Source organism: Aspergillus aculeatus, assembly GCF_001890905.1.
Source record: "Aspergillus aculeatus ATCC 16872 unplaced genomic scaffold ASPACscaffold_3, whole genome shotgun sequence".
Classification (NCBI taxonomy): Eukaryota; Fungi; Ascomycota; class Eurotiomycetes; order Eurotiales; family Aspergillaceae; genus Aspergillus; species Aspergillus aculeatus.
Genome location: NW_017962978.1, coordinates 906,282 through 922,726, shown reverse-complemented (window position 1 = coordinate 922,726; position 16,445 = coordinate 906,282). Strand labels below are relative to the sequence as shown.

At 51.2% G+C, this 16,445-nt stretch overlaps 4 protein-coding genes across 4 annotated transcripts; 3 read left to right on the top strand and 1 right to left on the bottom strand.

The window, feature by feature from the left end:
- Nucleotides 1-920: 920 nt before the first annotated feature.
- ASPACDRAFT_10268 (uncharacterized protein) lies at nucleotides 921-5,633 on the top strand (the record flags this gene model as incomplete). Its single annotated transcript, XM_020195297.2, has 4 exons — nucleotides 921-1,084; nucleotides 1,197-1,299; nucleotides 1,352-4,150; nucleotides 4,206-5,633. The coding sequence occupies 4 exons, from the start codon at nucleotides 921-923 to the stop codon at nucleotides 5,631-5,633; spliced, it is 4,494 nt and encodes a 1,497-aa protein (XP_020059202.1).
- A 993-nt stretch (nucleotides 5,634-6,626) lies between these two features.
- On the top strand, nucleotides 6,627-8,129 carry ASPACDRAFT_23400 (putative nucleotide-sugar transporter; the record flags this gene model as incomplete). The annotated part of the gene is made up of 4 exons (XM_020199196.1): nucleotides 6,627-6,710; nucleotides 6,771-6,847; nucleotides 6,925-7,800; nucleotides 7,859-8,129. 4 exons carry the CDS (start codon nucleotides 6,627-6,629, stop codon nucleotides 8,127-8,129), a joined length of 1,308 nt encoding a protein of 435 aa, XP_020059201.1.
- An 802-nt stretch (nucleotides 8,130-8,931) lies between these two features.
- Nucleotides 8,932-11,184, bottom strand: ASPACDRAFT_75969 (putative sterol o-acyltransferase (APE2)). The gene is made up of 6 exons (XM_020204603.1): nucleotides 11,053-11,184; nucleotides 10,541-10,984; nucleotides 9,773-10,477; nucleotides 9,419-9,674; nucleotides 9,299-9,340; nucleotides 8,932-9,234 (listed from the first exon to the last, which is right to left on the bottom strand). Exons 1-6 carry the CDS (start codon nucleotides 11,172-11,174, stop codon nucleotides 9,208-9,210), a joined length of 1,596 nt encoding a protein of 531 aa, XP_020059200.1. The 5' UTR covers nucleotides 11,175-11,184; the 3' UTR covers nucleotides 8,932-9,207.
- Nucleotides 11,185-12,213: 1,029 nt separating this feature from the next.
- ASPACDRAFT_75968 (AP-1 complex subunit gamma) lies at nucleotides 12,214-15,554 on the top strand. Its single transcript, XM_020204602.1, has 5 exons — nucleotides 12,214-12,340; nucleotides 12,450-12,573; nucleotides 12,638-12,826; nucleotides 12,880-14,992; nucleotides 15,050-15,554. Exons 1-5 carry the CDS (start codon nucleotides 12,331-12,333, stop codon nucleotides 15,143-15,145), a joined length of 2,532 nt encoding a protein of 843 aa, XP_020059199.1. The 5' UTR covers nucleotides 12,214-12,330; the 3' UTR covers nucleotides 15,146-15,554.
- The last annotated feature ends 891 nt before the right edge of the window (nucleotides 15,555-16,445 follow it).

Here is a 16,445-nt window from a genome sequence, read left to right as displayed (position 1 = left end):
TTCCCTCTTCATTTCATACACTTCTAGCCACCCTCGAATCTTCTCCGCCAGATCGGAGGAGCTATTATCGGGTGAGTTGAAGATCCCCTCCTACTGCTCAGTTCATCTTAGCGCCCTCTTCTGCCGACCGTTCGGCTTTTTTGCGCACCTCTGCATCCATTGCCTAACCAAAACACCGGGAATCCTTGACGAGTGAATGCTCGCTTCTTCTCTCCTGACTGCGAAATGTGCTTTCGGGGCGTGCCTCTTCTTCTAACATTCACTGACATGTGCTACCCTTGCACCTAGGCTTCCCACTTCGACTTGTTTTCTTCCTTATCTCTATCATCTCTCGTGACTCCGGGAAGCTCCATACCTTGTCACCCCGAACGATCTTGCGAACTAAGCGGTGCAATACATTGAACATCCCTGTCTCTGATCCAACATACATCCAGTGTAATCCTGCCTAGCCCGCCCTCTACCCCCCTCCAAGCCACTTCCCGGGCGCCTGCCAACAACACCACCCTCAACTCACCACTGGTGCCCGAACGCCTTGTTTTCCGTTGCTGTGTTGGTCCTGCGTGTTCCACTCGCATCCCACGACCTAATTTCTGTCGTTCGTCTTCTTTCGTTTCGACCAAACCTCCCGGAATAAACAGCGAAGCTCATATCGCTGCCGACTTCATCCCTATCGCGACCCACACTCGGACCGCTAACCGCCTATCTCAACATCGCTCTCGACTACCCAAGCCTCTCTTGCGGTGGATCCCCACAAGACATCTTCTTACCGAGGTAGAGATATCTGGAGTGCGATCAAGTCTTCCTCAGTCACGAAGATTCTATCGCAAAGTGTAACGCTTGGCATTCGGGCCAGCGAATGCTGACGTCAAAGGAAGGCTTGCGCGGACTGCTCCTCGATCCCCATTGAGGGGGTTGTTGACATGAATCCGGCAAACCTCCCCAACGTGGGCGGAGGTATGAATAGCGGTAACAACAATTCGATAATCTTGTCTCAGGTCGCGCAGGCTCTGCAGGCCCAGGGCCAGTATTCAGGATGGCGAGCGGAAGTACCGGTCAGAGATCGGGCAATGAAGGTCTATCAAATGTAAGTGGCCGTTATGTCTATACACGTGCTCTTGACCGCTTCCTGTGGCTTGAGATTCGTGTAACCAGTTCGACTAGGCGTAGCTTTGTCAACCTAACAATTTCCACACTAGGATTACATCACTCCGTCTCATAACACCCCGCATTGACACGCAAAGTGCCGCTCATGCGGCATTGGCTTTCGAACAGAAAGCCTTCAAAGACGCAAGAGAAAAGGTGTGCATTCCGCGTTTTGGACCCCATTGCTACACCAGCCTAACACTTCTAGATCGAATACGAGAGGAACTGTAACGAGAAGCTTGTTCATATTCGCGACACCCGCGCACGACAAGCTGCTGTGATGCAGAACGGAATGATGCCCCAAGGTCCAACAGCGGGGATGACTGGTGTTGGTCAGGCAGGATTTCCTGCACAAATGAACCACCCCATGCAGGCGTCTCCGATGCCAGGGCAACAACAGATGTCAATGGGTCTTGGGGACATGGGCCAGCAAAATGGAATGCAACATCGTCCACAACCCCAACAGCCGCAACAGCAACAGCAGCCGCAACAGCCGCAACAGCAACAGCAGAACATCATGCAGCAAAGAGCTCAGCAAAGGCCCGGCGTTGGGTTTCCATACAACGACGAACTTCAAACTCTTTCCGCTCAAGAATATGAGCAAGTTTGTCGAGTTGCAAGCCAAATCATTTCCAAAACTCCCCAAGAAGATTTGGAGAAGATCAAGTTGAATCTGCAGAATATGTCGCCAGAGCAGCGCCAATACCTATCAAAGAAGAATATGGATCCGTTGACTTACTTCTTCCGCTCGCAGGCTCTGACCCAGCTTAGACGGTTCAGGCGAAACCGAATGGAGATGGCTCGTGCTCAGGGTAATGGGGTCGACCCTAACGGGGCTGCAATGCTGGCAGAATCGATGAACCCACAGCAGCGACAAATGTTAACGAACATGATGAACCTACAACGCAACTCCGCATACCCCATGGGAAATCAACAGAACCCGGAGCCATCGTTCATCGGTAGTGTCGACAACATTCAAGGGCAACAGGCAGATGGGTTGCGGTCTCAGGAAGCGGGCCAGCTTGTGGTGCCAGCTAGTTCCTTGCCGATTAATCAGACGGCATCGAATATGTTCCAGATGGGCCCTCAGCTCAATCAAAACGCACAATCCGGTATCAGCCCTCAATTTCTTGCGCAGCATCCACAAGGCGCACAGAATGTTTCGCAAGGTAGATCTCAACAAACATCGCAACTACAAAACGAGACCCAAGCCCAACAGGCAGCACGCGTTCAGGCAGCGCAAAGAGCGCAGATCGCAATGACTCAAAATGGACAAGCCGGGTCCCAGATGCAACACCAGATGACGCAACAAAGTCCCGCAATGTCCATGCTGAACCGTCCTATGGCACCCGGTCAAATGTCTCCCGCGCAGGTTGCTGCACAGGTTCGGCCTCCGTCTCGCGCTCCTGGCATGGGGCAGCAGCAGGCTAATGTCCAGTCCATGGGCGGACAGCCATCGATGCAACGGCCTCAAATACCACCCGGGCTGCCTCCACAACTTCAAGAGCAACTGAGCCAAATGAGCAATGAACAGTTGAATCTCTTCTTCCAGCAACGCCGGCTGGCGAACAACCAGGCTTTGTTACGGGCAAATCAACAACAGTCCATCCCGATTCAGCAAAACTTCCCACAGCAAGGCCAAGGCCAGCAGATGTTGCCCGGCCAAATTGGCAACGGGCAGAACATGCGAGCACCTCTCAATTTGCAACAGCACATTGCGAGCATGAACGGCCAGATGCTGCCTGGACAACAGATGTCGGTTCAGCAGCGACAACAACAGCAACAGCAACAGCGCCAACATGACATGTACAAGTTGCAGCTTCTTCGCCAACATGGCGGAGGCATCGAAATGTCCCCTGACCAAGTCAAGGAAATGGACCGCTTGCATTTCCCCCCAGCGATCTTGAACAACAACCCGAACATCTCGTCGCCTGTCCCGAAACATATTAAGACATGGGGTCAACTGAAACAACTGGCGGCTTCGAATCCACAACTACTTGGAGGCGTAGACATACAAAAGTTAATGGCTTTGCAGAAACTGCATCTTGCCCAGATTCTTGCCCAATCGAAAGAAGGCGGCCGTAGCGCGGAACAGAACGGCCAAGGCCCTTGGATGCCAACACAATTCCAGGGACAATCGCAGCCCTTCATGAATAATCAATTCGCATCCGGCCAGCAGCAACCATCCATCAATATGCCTGCCATGCGTCCGATCACTCCACAAGATATTCAGCTGGCCAGGCAGCGCCTTGGTCCACAAGTTCAGAGTCTGAGTGACGAACAGCTCCGTGATCTGCTTCACCGGAACAGACAGAAGCAGATACAAGCAGCGCAAGCTCGTGCCTTGGCTGCTCAACAGGGTCAACAGGGTCAACAGCCTCAGACAACTTCGCAGCCTCCTGTCACTGTTCCTCCAACAGTTCCTCAAGTCAAGCTAGAGTCCCAAGCTCCACAGTCTACATCGCAGCAGGGTCCGCAAAATGGGACGGCAAAGGCTCAGGCTACAGTTGCTGGAAAAGGAAACAAAGCGTCCGTCACTAAGCAGGCACCCAAGAGGAAGCTTCCAAATGAGGAGCCCACGGAAGCTCAAACCACGCCCATACAAAAGTCGACTCAACCTGTCGCTTCACAAGGAGGACCCGTCCCCGTTCCCAACAGGCCCAACATGTTCTTCACCCGCGAACAGCTGGCGGCTATGACGCCTCAGCAACGTGCTCAGCTGGAGCTACATTTGCGGAGGCAACAAGCACAAGGCCGTGGATCCATCAGTAGGACTTCCGCTGAAGATGCATGGAACAACCTACCCGAAAGGATCCGAATGACGTACGACGAAATCGCTAAGACTGCGCCGCCTGCTGAGCCTGTTACAATCACACCGGAGCAGAAGGCAAGCATGTCTCAGCAGCTGCGTGACTCGACAGACTATTTGGGAAGGATGGATGCGCTCGTTCAATTTATAGCGAAGATACCCGGCCAGGAGCGGAATGTCCGCAGTTTACTTGCGATGGTAAGTCTTCGTCTCCTTTTGACCCGCGTCTGCATTTAGCTAATGGCCTCTACAGCGGATACAATTGATGAGACAATTCAAAACCGGAGCTGATTGGGCACTTGCTGACCAGTACACGATCACGCCCGAGTATCTCGCAGGAACCACTAACTATATCAAAAAGCTGTTCCATCATATGATCGCTCGAGTGAACCAGCAACAAAGCCAGGTACCTGGTCAGCGACCCAGTGCCCCACAGGGTGCATCTATGCCACCGGCCAGCATCCCAAACAACATGCCCGCTCTGAACGCGACGAACTTGCACCAATTACAGCAACAGGAAGAGGCTCTTCAACGTGCTCGTCGTGCCTCCAGCCAAACCGCATCGGGACCTTCCGGCATTCCGCAGGCGCCTTTCGGCGCGCCATCGCCTCAGGGTGTTCCACACGCCTATGGACCCGGTAGTATACCTCCCGAGCAGTTGAAGCTGCCCCCTCCGAAGAAGCGAAAGCAGTCTCATGCCGGTGCTACCCCCGTGCTTGGAACTTCCGTGCCCAAGGCTCAACCAAACAAGCAAACAGGCGCAGAGGTGAAGCTGGCTGGTGCAGCTTTCAGCGGCGCTTTCAAGTGCAGTGTCCCCGAATGTCAGAACCATTATCATGGTTTTGCCACTCAGAGCGCGCTAGACAGTCACGTCGAAGAATGCCACAAGATCGAAGAGCCAATCGAAAATCCGCTGGAGTTTGCCCTGGAGAGTTTCCGTACCAACCTTGTCAAAGAGGAAGACCAAGGAGGATTACAAAGCAGTAAGGACACCTCACAGGCCCCTGGCAAGCTTGGCCCAGCATCATCTCCAGCGAAACACGATACCAAGCTTGGAGGTACGCCAGTTCCTGGGGGTGCGACTCCCATGGGCCATGCTCCCAGTCAATTGGGACCAAAGCCTAGTTCCCCGGCCTCGAATCTGCAACTAACTCCTCGTACTTCTTCAGCCAAAGTGCCTACGTCATCTCCTCTCAAGCCGACAAACAGCAAGGACGATAAGAAAGAAGCGACCAAGCCCCTGGAACACGCACCACCGTCAATGGACGTGATGACGGCCGACCCATGGGCAAACAGTGCCATTTCCCTCGAAACGATCCAGGACACATTCTTGGATCTCGGGGATGATGTGGGCCTGGGCTTTGGAGCGATGGACGAGTTCCTCAACCCCGAAATGTTTACCAATTCACAATCCGAGGACACTCCGGATTCAATCGAGACCGGTCTTATCACCCAGACCCCTAAGGACAACGAGCTACCAAAGAGTGTCGAGGTCAACGGCAAGACCGGAGAAATGACGGATGAGAACTGGATACCGGTGGATTGGATCAACCTCCCGGGCCGATTTGAGGACGGTCTTCTGATGAACGACTCATGGGACGACATTGATTGGGAGATGATTGATCGCAAAGACACGGGCATGAATGTTGACGACAGTGGAATTGCCATCATTGCCATGTGATCTAGTCCATGTTTTTCTGTTATCTCATGAGCGCTGTTTATGATTTTTGAGCTGGTGAATGGCGTGGTGGATTCTATGTTTCTGCTGGCATAATTGATTGCAGGCCGGATGTATATTAACCGGGGGACACAGGAGTGATTGCCTGGGTCTTCATTCTACACTTTGCTATCATTTCATTCTTAGCCAAGGCGTTGCAAGGAGCAAAAGGGGGGAAAAGAAGAGCCTCTTTTTTTTTTTTTTTTTTGTGGCCCTGGCAGACAGCGAAGTGTCTTTTGAGTTTGGGGGTTCATGAGATTAGCAGCATTTCTAAGGCTATTACAATCATTGGATACGACCTCGAGTTGGAACAGTCTTTAAGAGCTTCCACACTTCTGTAGATATAGATGTCTGTATATATAGATAATAGAGAAAGATCCATTGAACAAGCCAGGATTTGAATTCGTGATGTGAATAAGGATCTTGTGTAGTAGCGTGGATACAACCGATACAATGGATAACTAAGCGGAGAGAGGATGATTTAGTAAGGATCCCGTGATGGCTGGCTTGTTCCCCACTCACTGCATTTGAGATCAGCTGCCGTTCCGATAAGCTAACTTTAGGTCGATCCACCGTCATTTGCCTTTCTCCTCCTCAGCCTCCTCCTCCGCTTCTCCTCCGCCTCCTCCTCCCATCATCCATCCAACTTGCTACTTCCCCCCCGTCTTTGTTCCGTATCATTCTCCACCACCAACAACCAACCACCTTCCTCAAACCCCATCTTCTTCCATGATGGGTTATCAATAGAATAGATTTATCCCACTTTCTTCTCTCTGTTCTCTATCGCAGCATATGCGACTGGCCTCTTGCGCTCCTTGGCCGGGTTCCTCTATCGCGCTTCCTTGGATAAACATCAAACCATCCCCTCCATAAATCGGACCCGCTCTCTGCGAGCTTTATCTGTATACATCACAAAGCTCGATCTCATTTGTTGTTAGCTTCCAACAAATAGCAATCATGGCGAGCAAAGCCACCGTCCCCTTCCTGGTCACGATGATGCTCGTGACTGGGGTTTGCAATACAATCCTCAACAAGTATCAGGTTTGACGCTCCACTGATTGTCTTGCCTTTTCGAACATGACTGACAATGGCTGCTGATAGGATATGCAATGTGTTCGCAATTGTGACTCTCCGGACCCCAAGTATCGTCACACCTTCGAGCAACCGGTGATCCAGACGTATGCTATCTCCCCCCTCGCTCTTTCTTTCTTTGCCAATTAGTTATACAATGCTTATATCGTCTCAATAATGATAGCATCCAGATGTTCATCGGCGAGATGGGCAGCTGGCTTGTCGTATTATTTTCATATCTCTACCAGCGCTACATCGCTCCTCGCTTGTCTAGCAACTCCTCCCCTCTGCTGGCGGGCGGTTATCATCCCGTCCACAATGATGATGGGCTTGACGAAGAAGAGGAAGACTACACGATTCGGGGCCCCGAATATCTTCGTGATTCCACCAAGCCCGATGAAACACCTGATGGGCGCATTCGTCTCCAAGGATGGAGGATCTTCCTCCTTGCAGCACCGGCTTGCTGTGACATCGCGGGTACTACTTTGATGAACGTCGGGCTGCTGTTCGTCGCCGCTAGTATTTACCAAATGACCCGGGGAGCCCTCGTCCTCTTTGTTGGTCTCTTCAGTGTGATCTTTCTCCACCGCAAACTTCACATCTACCACTGGGCTGCACTTTTTGTGGTCGTTCTTGGCGTTGCGCTGGTTGGCCTTGCCGGCGCCCTGTTCAGCCAGGGCCATGAATCTGTCCCGGAGAATGCAGCAGCGGCCATTACACATGCTCTTCGAGAAGTGCAGACCACTGCACGAACTCCAGAAGCCGTGCAAACACTGATCGGTGTTCTTCTCATTGCCGCAGCGCAGATCTTCACCGCTTCACAGTTCGTGCTCGAGGAATGGATCCTGGAACATTACGCCATGGACCCTCTTCAGGTTGTTGGCTGGGAGGGTATCTTTGGGTTCAGTGTGACTGTCATCGGCTCGATCATCATGTACCTGGCTGTCGGACGGACCGAGGCAGGTCGCTATGGCTACTTTGACGCAAAGGAAGGCTGGCGCCAAATTCTCCACAACCGGCCAATCGCCATCTCCAGCTTCCTGATCATGATCAGCATTGGGTAAGTTATCATGACTAAACAATCTCGATCTTGTTGATACTAAGTTTTTCTGCTCCAGCGGCTTCAATTTCTTTGGGCTTTCCGTTACTCACACCGTTTCGGCTACATCGCGTAGTACTATCGACACGTGCCGCACCCTTTTCATTTGGCTTGTCTCTCTAGCCTTGGGCTGGGAAACTTTCAAATGGCTCCAAGTGGCCGGCTTTGCTCTGCTCGTCTACGGAACCTTCCTTTTCAACGATATTATCCAGCCCCCGCTCAAGGCTTGTCTTCCTCGTGATCGCCGCGAAAGAGTTATTCTTCCCGAGGAGCCCATCGAGCATATCTAGAAGTGGGGACAGTGCACAAAACGCATAGTTGGACTCTGACCGTTTTGTCTCACAACATGATATCTCAATTTGGCTCCCTTGGCCTGGCTAAGACGGTGTTGATCGCCTTGTCTAGCTACAATCTGTTACTGTCGGGATTTTAGAGGTTATCGACTTGAATGGCTGGCCACTGTATTGGATTTGTTCACTTTACACGTGCCATTCGGGGATCGGCCAGGAAACCCGTCTCATTGTATCATTTTTGGAACGGCGGGTTTCCGATTGGCCGAGTGAGTATCTTTCCGTCGCGTTCCACCATCCCAGTTTTTGTCGGTTTTTGTTTTCCAGGCGTCATCATGGTCACGGAACCGAGTTTTTGCTTGTTGTTCGACTATTTGGCAAGATTTTGGTATAGACGATGGCGACATCGGTGCAGCAGAATGGAAATAAGATATCTTTCATGGTTGTTCAGTCTCTTCCGTTGGTTCTTTGTATTGCTTTCTAGCCGTTTTGGTAGAAATATATGCCAATGCTGCAAATGTGGCCTGGGCTCAGAGTTAACCCGATCGGGCGAATATATATCTTTGAGAGTCGTCCCTATAGCATATATGATCTATAACCCCCTCCTCTATCACGCTGTACTGGACAAAGATCCCTTATTCACGAATACCGTTCTCTAGATCCAGTCTTCTTTCTATATTCTCCCTCGGAACTCGGACTCTTAAAATGGGCATGAGCAGGCAAAAGCGGAAAGTTGGCATGTTGCATAAAATCAGCAGAATTGATGCTGTACAAGCACTGTAGATTGCATTGGGAAAGAAAGAATAAAGAAAAGTGGGGACGCGCTAAGAAGGAGTGGCTCAACTCATGCAGTGATGAAAAATATCAGGATATATATGAGGGATGATGATAACACACAGAAGAAGAGAAGTATGCTTCAAGAATTGATGATAGAGTATGGTATATGTGGTTGGTCGCAGGGGTGTGGGGGCGATGGTAATAGCGCCAACCCTAGCTTTGTAGATGGTATGTATATATGAACGGGGCGAGTAAGATTGTCTATCTGAGTGTCTGTTGGTTCGTGTGGGATGGCATAAGTTCAGACGAGAACGTAGAGTGCGCACATCTGGACGGGAGGTTAAGTATCAGTCGAGGGTCTGGGGACACCAACATTAAGTGGTAGTACTCACCATGGATAACCCGAGAATCATCGATAGCCAGAAGAAGGCGTTCTGATGGAGGAAGAGATTAGTCTTAGTTCCATGCTTTCTATAGTCGGGAGTGGTTTGAATTATCATGGATGCACGTACGTTGAGAATGGTCTTCCCCTTTATGTACTTGGACTGCTGGACCGCAACGATGGGCAGCTGGAGCATCATGGCGAGGAAGCCGTAGCCACGAAGCTTCTTAGTGATACAGCTCATGACCAGTTCGTGAGCGATGGCGCTGACGAGGAAGGTGATGAACATGGCGACTGGTTTGGAGAAGTGGGAGAGAGAGGGGAAGTAGACATGGCGCCGGAGAAAGTGGTGTACGGGGATGTTCCATTCTCTGGAGAATTCCAACCTGAATAAGATAGAAACGTTTTCATCAGCTCATGTCAACCCACATCATTAGTAGCCTCCATAAAAGCCACCAAAGGTGTCCGTGTGCAGCAGACGTACCAATCACATGAGTTCCACCAATCCGAGTAGAAATGACGGTCGGCAAAACAAGTTAGCTCTGCGAAAGCGCCCAGCACATATTCAAAGATGACGAGAAAGACAAGCAGGAAGGTGATCAGGAAAGGAAAGAGAAGCATGCTAATGGTCTCCGCCATGATCAGGGCCTTTTCGGCCATGCTTGACACGGTGTGGAGCTGGATGTTGGCCTCGCTCAAGACAGGTACAATGAACTCCTCGCTGGTCAACGTCAGAAGGAAGATGCATCCGAAGATCGCGAGGGTTTTCAGGCCGATCTCGATCCAATCCCGGTCACTGTTCCGAGGGTATTCCAACTCGTAGCACAAAGTGGGACAGAAGATGAAATCCACATAGTTGGTGACCGTCAGGTTCTGAGGATATGTCACATTGCCCATCGGCGAGGTCAGCTCCGTGGCTAGGTCCTCGCGCAACTCGGCTATCGATTCAGATCGTGCGTGTTGACTATGGCGCCGGGTGGCAGCGTGCCGACGAGGGGAGGCATCCGGATACGGCACCGGAGCTTCCAAGGACACAGAGCCGGGCTTATCAAGCGAGGACAAACGACGCTCAGTCTCGCTGAGATGACCATTGTAAAAGGCATATGAGTGTACTTTCATCAGGATAGTCAACGTATGGAGGGTGAAGAACACTTGCGCTGTCCAGGTCCAGCGCATCATAAAGGGCCAACTGCACCTCATGGTTAGCTCAAGGAATCACGACCCCGGGAATAGTATAGCTGTCGCAACCTACTTGATCCATAAGCAGGCCCAGGCCGCTTCGAAGATACTTTGCATGGCCATGCCTCCTCCTTTCCAGCGCCAAACACCACCACGAGCCCTGATTATGCGATGGAGGGGTAGCACCGCAGCGCTACTCACGACCATAGCCAGGTCGCTGACGCCCATGGACCACACGTTTGCCGACAACAGATTCCAAACTCTCACTCTGAAAGGGGACCCAGTATCCTTGATATTGCGAAGCGCTGTGGTAACCACCATGATAAACAATGCGATCCAAAACAAGGTATAGAAACCGCGAAAATTGCGGTAGTCGCTTCTCGGGTCGAAATGGGACACTCGGGGCACATAGTCGATGGTATAGAAGATTCGTGTGCGTGCTCGAGCTTGTTTCCTGGCGGTGGAAATCGAATGGAGGGAAGGCGGGGCATCTTCAGGGATAGGTGTCGAATGGCCGCTAAAAAGTAAAGATAATCAGCCTCCGAATTTGTTGGCGACTCTTCGAGTTGGTCGCTCGCTGCCTACCTTGACTCTAAGCTTTCCAAAGGAGGAACCGACGTAGGATCCGTCGTCGACTTCTTCATGGCCGGGATGACACGCGGCCGTAATAACGGGGAGCCATCCACTTGTTGAATGGCAGAAGACATGTTGGTCTAATCGGATAAGGGGATGGAGGAAAGGGGAAACAAGACAGTGTCACATCGAACCAAGCGAAGAATGAATGGCAAAAGGGGAATAATGCAATTGATATATGAGACAATGCTATACGTAAGTTGATCTGTTCTTTTTGCCACGCATGCAACGGGGCATGCGACGAGTAGAGAAATCCAGAAGGGGGAGGGGGGAGGGGATATGATGCGGTCTCCTATGTGGATCCTATACTTCGAGCACAGTCAGACAGAGACACACACACACCTTAAATCTGGCTCGTGCAGGGACCAACCGACCAAAACGAATACGAAAGGTATTCCAGGGGTTAAGTATAGAAAGGCCGGCCATTGAGGCGCGGATCTGGAGTATGTTTTAAAGCCTTAAAAGCCTTTTGGGAGGCGGAAGGGCGATCATCAGCATGTACCTCCTGCAGTAGATTGTACTGTAGATGACTAGCGCAGCATTTTGGAAATTTGATTAATGTCATACCTCAAGCGGCTGCAGGGGGAAAGACTCGGAGGAAACGGTACTGTTGCGAGAGTGTTCAAGGTTGGATTGCAAGGACGTCATCGGAAGCGCGGTTGGACCGAGTCTCCGCATCTTCCGTGCAGTTCGGGGTTGTTTTTGTGCCTGTCCGAGTGGACGAGTGAACGAGTGAACGAGTGAAGTTATGACCGATGATGTAAGGATCTGCCTGTACAATAAGTTACTAAGTACTGTACTAAAGTACGTAATACGAGTACGCAGTGAGGCAGAAATACTATGGCCTGATAAACAAGGCTTTTAAAGCTCATGGCACGTGATAGCAGGTGGGAAAGAGGCACGAGGAACGCTAGACCCAAAATAGACGGGGAGTGCCAAGGCGGCCAAGTCGCAGGAGCGGGCGAGGCTCAACCGCTCAACCCAGCTGGAAACTGTCTTGAACCACCTGGTCTGCTGGCCCGATCTTTATCAGTTATTGTTGCTACAATCTCCAGTTTCACTGTCTCCCCCCACCAGGATCATCTCCATTCTCCTCTTTCCTCACCCCTCTTGGGATTGCGCAGACTGGCTTCTTCGCTCTTTCCCTCACCCTCTCCGGTTCTCTTTTGTCCAGGCGACCTCCCCCCGCCTTTCTATTGCATTTCCCCGTAAGGGGTCCTTGTGCCCGCCATGGCATCCCGTATGTGAAGGAACCCCCCCCCTCCATCGACAACCCTACCTTGTTGTCTGGCCCACGCTTTGACTCATCAGTCACTAACAACCTATTCCTTGTCGCCCTGATATCATAGTTAAGCAATTCATTCGAAATGTCCGGTCGGCCAAGACAATCGCCGACGAACGAGCAGTGATCCAAAAGGAGAGTGCGGCCATCCGTGCATCCTTTAGAGAAGAGAGCCACGATTCAAACGTCCGGTCAGCAATGCAATCTTTCACTCCCTTCTTTGTCTCTAAGCAGGGTTCTTATACTCGTGGATAGGAGAAATAATGTGGCCAAGCTTCTGTATCTGTTTACCTTGGGTGAACGGACACACTTTGGCCAGATCGAGTGCCTGAAGCTGCTGGCTTCCCACCGCTTCGCAGACAAGCGGCTAGGATACCTGGGCACTATGCTATTGCTAGACGAGAACCAAGAAGTATTGACGCTGGTAACGAACTCTTTGAAGAAGTGAGTGACTATTCCAGTATTACCAGTGACCCCCTGCTGACGTCGTCTGGTAGTGACCTTAATCACTCCAACCAATATATCGTGGGCCTGGCACTTTGTGCCCTGGGAAACATCGCATCAGTCGAAATGTCTCGAGACCTTTTCCCCGAAGTCGAAGCCCTAATGTCCACCGCGAACCCTTATATTCGGCGAAAGGCAGCGCTGTGCGCCATGCGCGTTTGCCGCAAGGTTCCTGACCTACAGGAACATTTCCTAGAGAAAGCCAAGAATTTGCTGTCGGATCGGAACCACGGTGTTCTGCTATGTGGTTTGACCTTGGCAATTGATATGTGTGAGGCCGAAGAGGCCGAGGAGGGCCAAGAAGGAGTCATTGAGATGTTCAGGCCTCTCGCGGGTGGACTTGTGCGTGCTCTGAAAGGACTGACAAGCTCAGGATATGCTCCGGAACATGACGTCTCGGGTATCACGGATCCTTTCCTCCAGGTCAAGATCTTACGCTTGCTCAGGGTACTGGGGAGAGGCGATGCGGCAACGAGCGAGTCAATCAACGACATTCTGGCGCAGGTGGCTACCAACACCGATTCGACCAAAAATGTCGGTAATGCCATTCTCTACGAGGCTGTCCTCACTATTCTTGATATCGAGGCGGACTCAGGTCTCAGGGTGCTGGGTGTCAACATTCTCGGAAAGTTCCTTACAAACAAGGATAACAACATCCGTTATGTCGCTCTCAACACGCTAAATAAGGTCGTCGCCATCGAGCCCAATGCCGTGCAGCGACACCGCAACACCATCTTGGAATGTCTCCGCGACCCAGATATCAGTATTCGGAGACGAGCTTTGGACTTGAGTTTTATGCTCATTAACGAGAGCAACGTCCGTGTGCTTGTTCGGGAATTGCTTGCGTTCCTGGAAGTCGCCGACAACGAATTCAAGCCTGCGATGACGACGCAAATTGGCATTGCTGCCGACCGCTATGCTCCCAACAAGCGCTGGCACGTTGACACCATCCTTCGTGTGCTCAAACTTGCTGGTGCATATGTGAAGGAGCAGATTCTGTCCTCCTTTGTCCGCCTCATCGCTACCACTCCTGACTTGCAGACCTACTCGGTGCAGAAACTCTATCTAGCCCTGAAGGAGGACATCTCGCAGGAGGGTCTCACCCTTGCCGCCACTTGGGTCATCGGTGAATACGGCGACAATCTACTGCGTGGTGGCCAATATGAGGAAGAGGAATTGGTTAAGGAGGTCAAGGAGAGTGACATTGTCGATCTCTTCAACAACATTCTCAACAGCACATATGCTACTCAGACCGTAATCGAATACATCACCACGGCTTCGATGAAGCTAACCGTGCGGATGTCCGATCCCGCTGAGATTGAGCGTCTCCGTCGCTTCCTTAGCAGCCGGACCGCTGACCTCAGTGTCGAGATTCAACAGCGGGCTGTCGAGTACACTAATCTGTTTGGGTATGATCAGGTTCGCCGTGGTGTTCTGGAACGTATGCCTCCCCCGGAGATCCGGGAAGAGCAAAGAGTCTTGGGTGCTCCGACCAAGAAACGCCAGAGCAAATTGTTGAAGGATAAGTCTAAGAAGCCGGTCAAGCAGGCGGAGCAGGATATGCTGCTCGATCTCATGGGTGGCGATGCTCCAGCAACTAGCCCAACCACCAATGGCTCTCAGAACACAGCCGACCTTCTGGCAGATATCCTCGGTGGCGATTCAGGCCTCTCATCACCATCTCCTCAACCTGCGCAAAAGCCGGCTGGATCCGTCAACACTAGCGCGATCATGGGTCTCTTCGACTCCAATGGCACTACGCCTTCTCCCAACGTATCGCAGCCCGCATCCTCCGGTCTGGATCTTTTAGGAGGCGTTGGGGCTGCTGCGTCGCCAGCTCCAAGCCCTGCACCTTCGGCTCCGGTGCACACAGCATACAACAAGAATGACTTGACACTCACGCTTCAAGTTCAACGTGCCAGCAACGGCAATGCGCAAATCCAGGCGCGGTTCCGTAACGTCGGAAACTTTGGCCAATTCTCCAATGTAGGATTGCAGGCTGCTGTTCCCAAGAGTCAGCGTCTGCAGCTGAATGCGATCAGCAAGGCAGATCTGGAGGCTGGTGACGAGGGGATTCAGATGCTCAAAGTAGCAGGCCTGGCCGGGGTAAGTCCTTCCACTATCCTGCAATATTCTCTGCACGTATACTAATATTTGCCACAGGCCCTCCCACCTAAACTTCGCCTACGTCTGCGGATCACATATGCGAAGGATGGTTCAGACCCTGTGACGGATCAGGTTGACTGGACCGAGCCATGAGGCCGACGGACGACTTGACTGATATCATATCCCACTCATTGCCCGCCTGGACGCAGGCCGCGTGACCTAATCTATCTACCTTCCACCCATTCATCTGACATCCCACTTTATCATCCCTCGCCCTCGATCATCCATTCTAGCCTAGACGATACTGCCACAATTCATACTCCATGTTCCACATGAGCGAATTTCGTTCCTCAGCCTCAAAATGTAGCACAGTCGCCCTCTTCTATCACATTCAGCCGCCCAAAGCCAGCAGCGACCGACGTCAGACACGGAATGAGAAAGCTGTGTGATTTAACCAGAACAACAAGCCAATATGTCCTCCCTCAACCCCTTTTTTCCTAAGAAACACACACACATCATCATTATTCCACGTCTCTTACATTCCATGCATGCACATCTGCAGAATCTACATACCCGCTTAGTTTTGAATCTGATTTTCTGGTTTCTCCCGGCTCCCCGGTATCTCCGTGTGGTCATAGCTGTGTGCTGTCACAAAGTATAGTTCCTTTTTTTCTTCCATGTTCACCATCGCCAAGCTTTCTCTTTTGCACTCTCCTTCGTCTTATGTCTTATTTCAAATTCCATGTAAATGCTTGATGGACTGTGTACATGGGCGATGCGCATCTCCATTATTACGAGTAGGCTTTTTTTGACCAACTGGGAAATGCAAAAAAAAGGAGGTTGAATCATGGCTCTCCCAGTCGCTAGACTATATCATTTTGGCGATACTGCTTCAAAACCCCCACTCAGTAATGACAGAGGGCTGCTTTCCTGTTCCAAAGACGGACAGAGGGGTTTGAACCATTACTGTGTGTGGGGTTGTGTTGGGTTTTTAAACTCGGTACTTGAGCCTGAGTGGTGGTGGTGGCCCAACTCACTATGGTTTGTATGTAGTAGACAGGCCGAACACTAAGTGATTACTACCTGGTGAGTGGGCTGGGCCTCGCTGGCTAGCTTGCGGGGAGTTTTTTTTTTTTTTTTTTTTTTTTTTTCCTCCTACCTTTCTCCAATTTACGTAGGGGGCGACATTTAAGCATTGACTCCGTGGAGGGAGTTGATGCATGAGTACCCAAACTATAACTGGATGAGGAAAGTATGTTTACTGTACGCAGTATCCGAATGATGATGATGATGATGATGATGATGATGATGATTATTATGATGATTATGATGTAGTAAAGACAGACTACTTGGTAGAAGATGGAACGGGGCCTGTCAGGTGTGTTGTGTAGGTTTCATTGTTGAGATTGTGTGGATGGTAGGTAGTTTTCTACTGTACTAAGTGGATATGTGG

Bases quoted from the DNA above. Each gene is read 5' to 3' on its own strand.
- ASPACDRAFT_75969 (XM_020204603.1), bottom strand. From the start codon at position 11,174: ATGTCTTCTGCCATTCAACAAGTGGATGGCTCCCCGTTATTACGGCCG. The intron at 10,985-11,052 runs GTAGGCAGCGAG...TTTACTTTTTAG, and splicing joins TTGGAAAGCTTAGAGTCAAG to CGGCCATTCGACACCTATCC. The intron at 10,478-10,540 runs GTAGGTTGCGAC...CATGAGGTGCAG, and splicing joins TGGGCCTGCTTATGGATCAA to TTGGCCCTTTATGATGCGCT.
- ASPACDRAFT_75968 (XM_020204602.1), top strand. The intron at 12,827-12,879 runs GTGAGTGACTAT...GTCGTCTGGTAG, and splicing joins GTAACGAACTCTTTGAAGAA to TGACCTTAATCACTCCAACC. The intron at 14,993-15,049 runs GTAAGTCCTTCC...TATTTGCCACAG, and splicing joins AAGTAGCAGGCCTGGCCGGG to GCCCTCCCACCTAAACTTCG.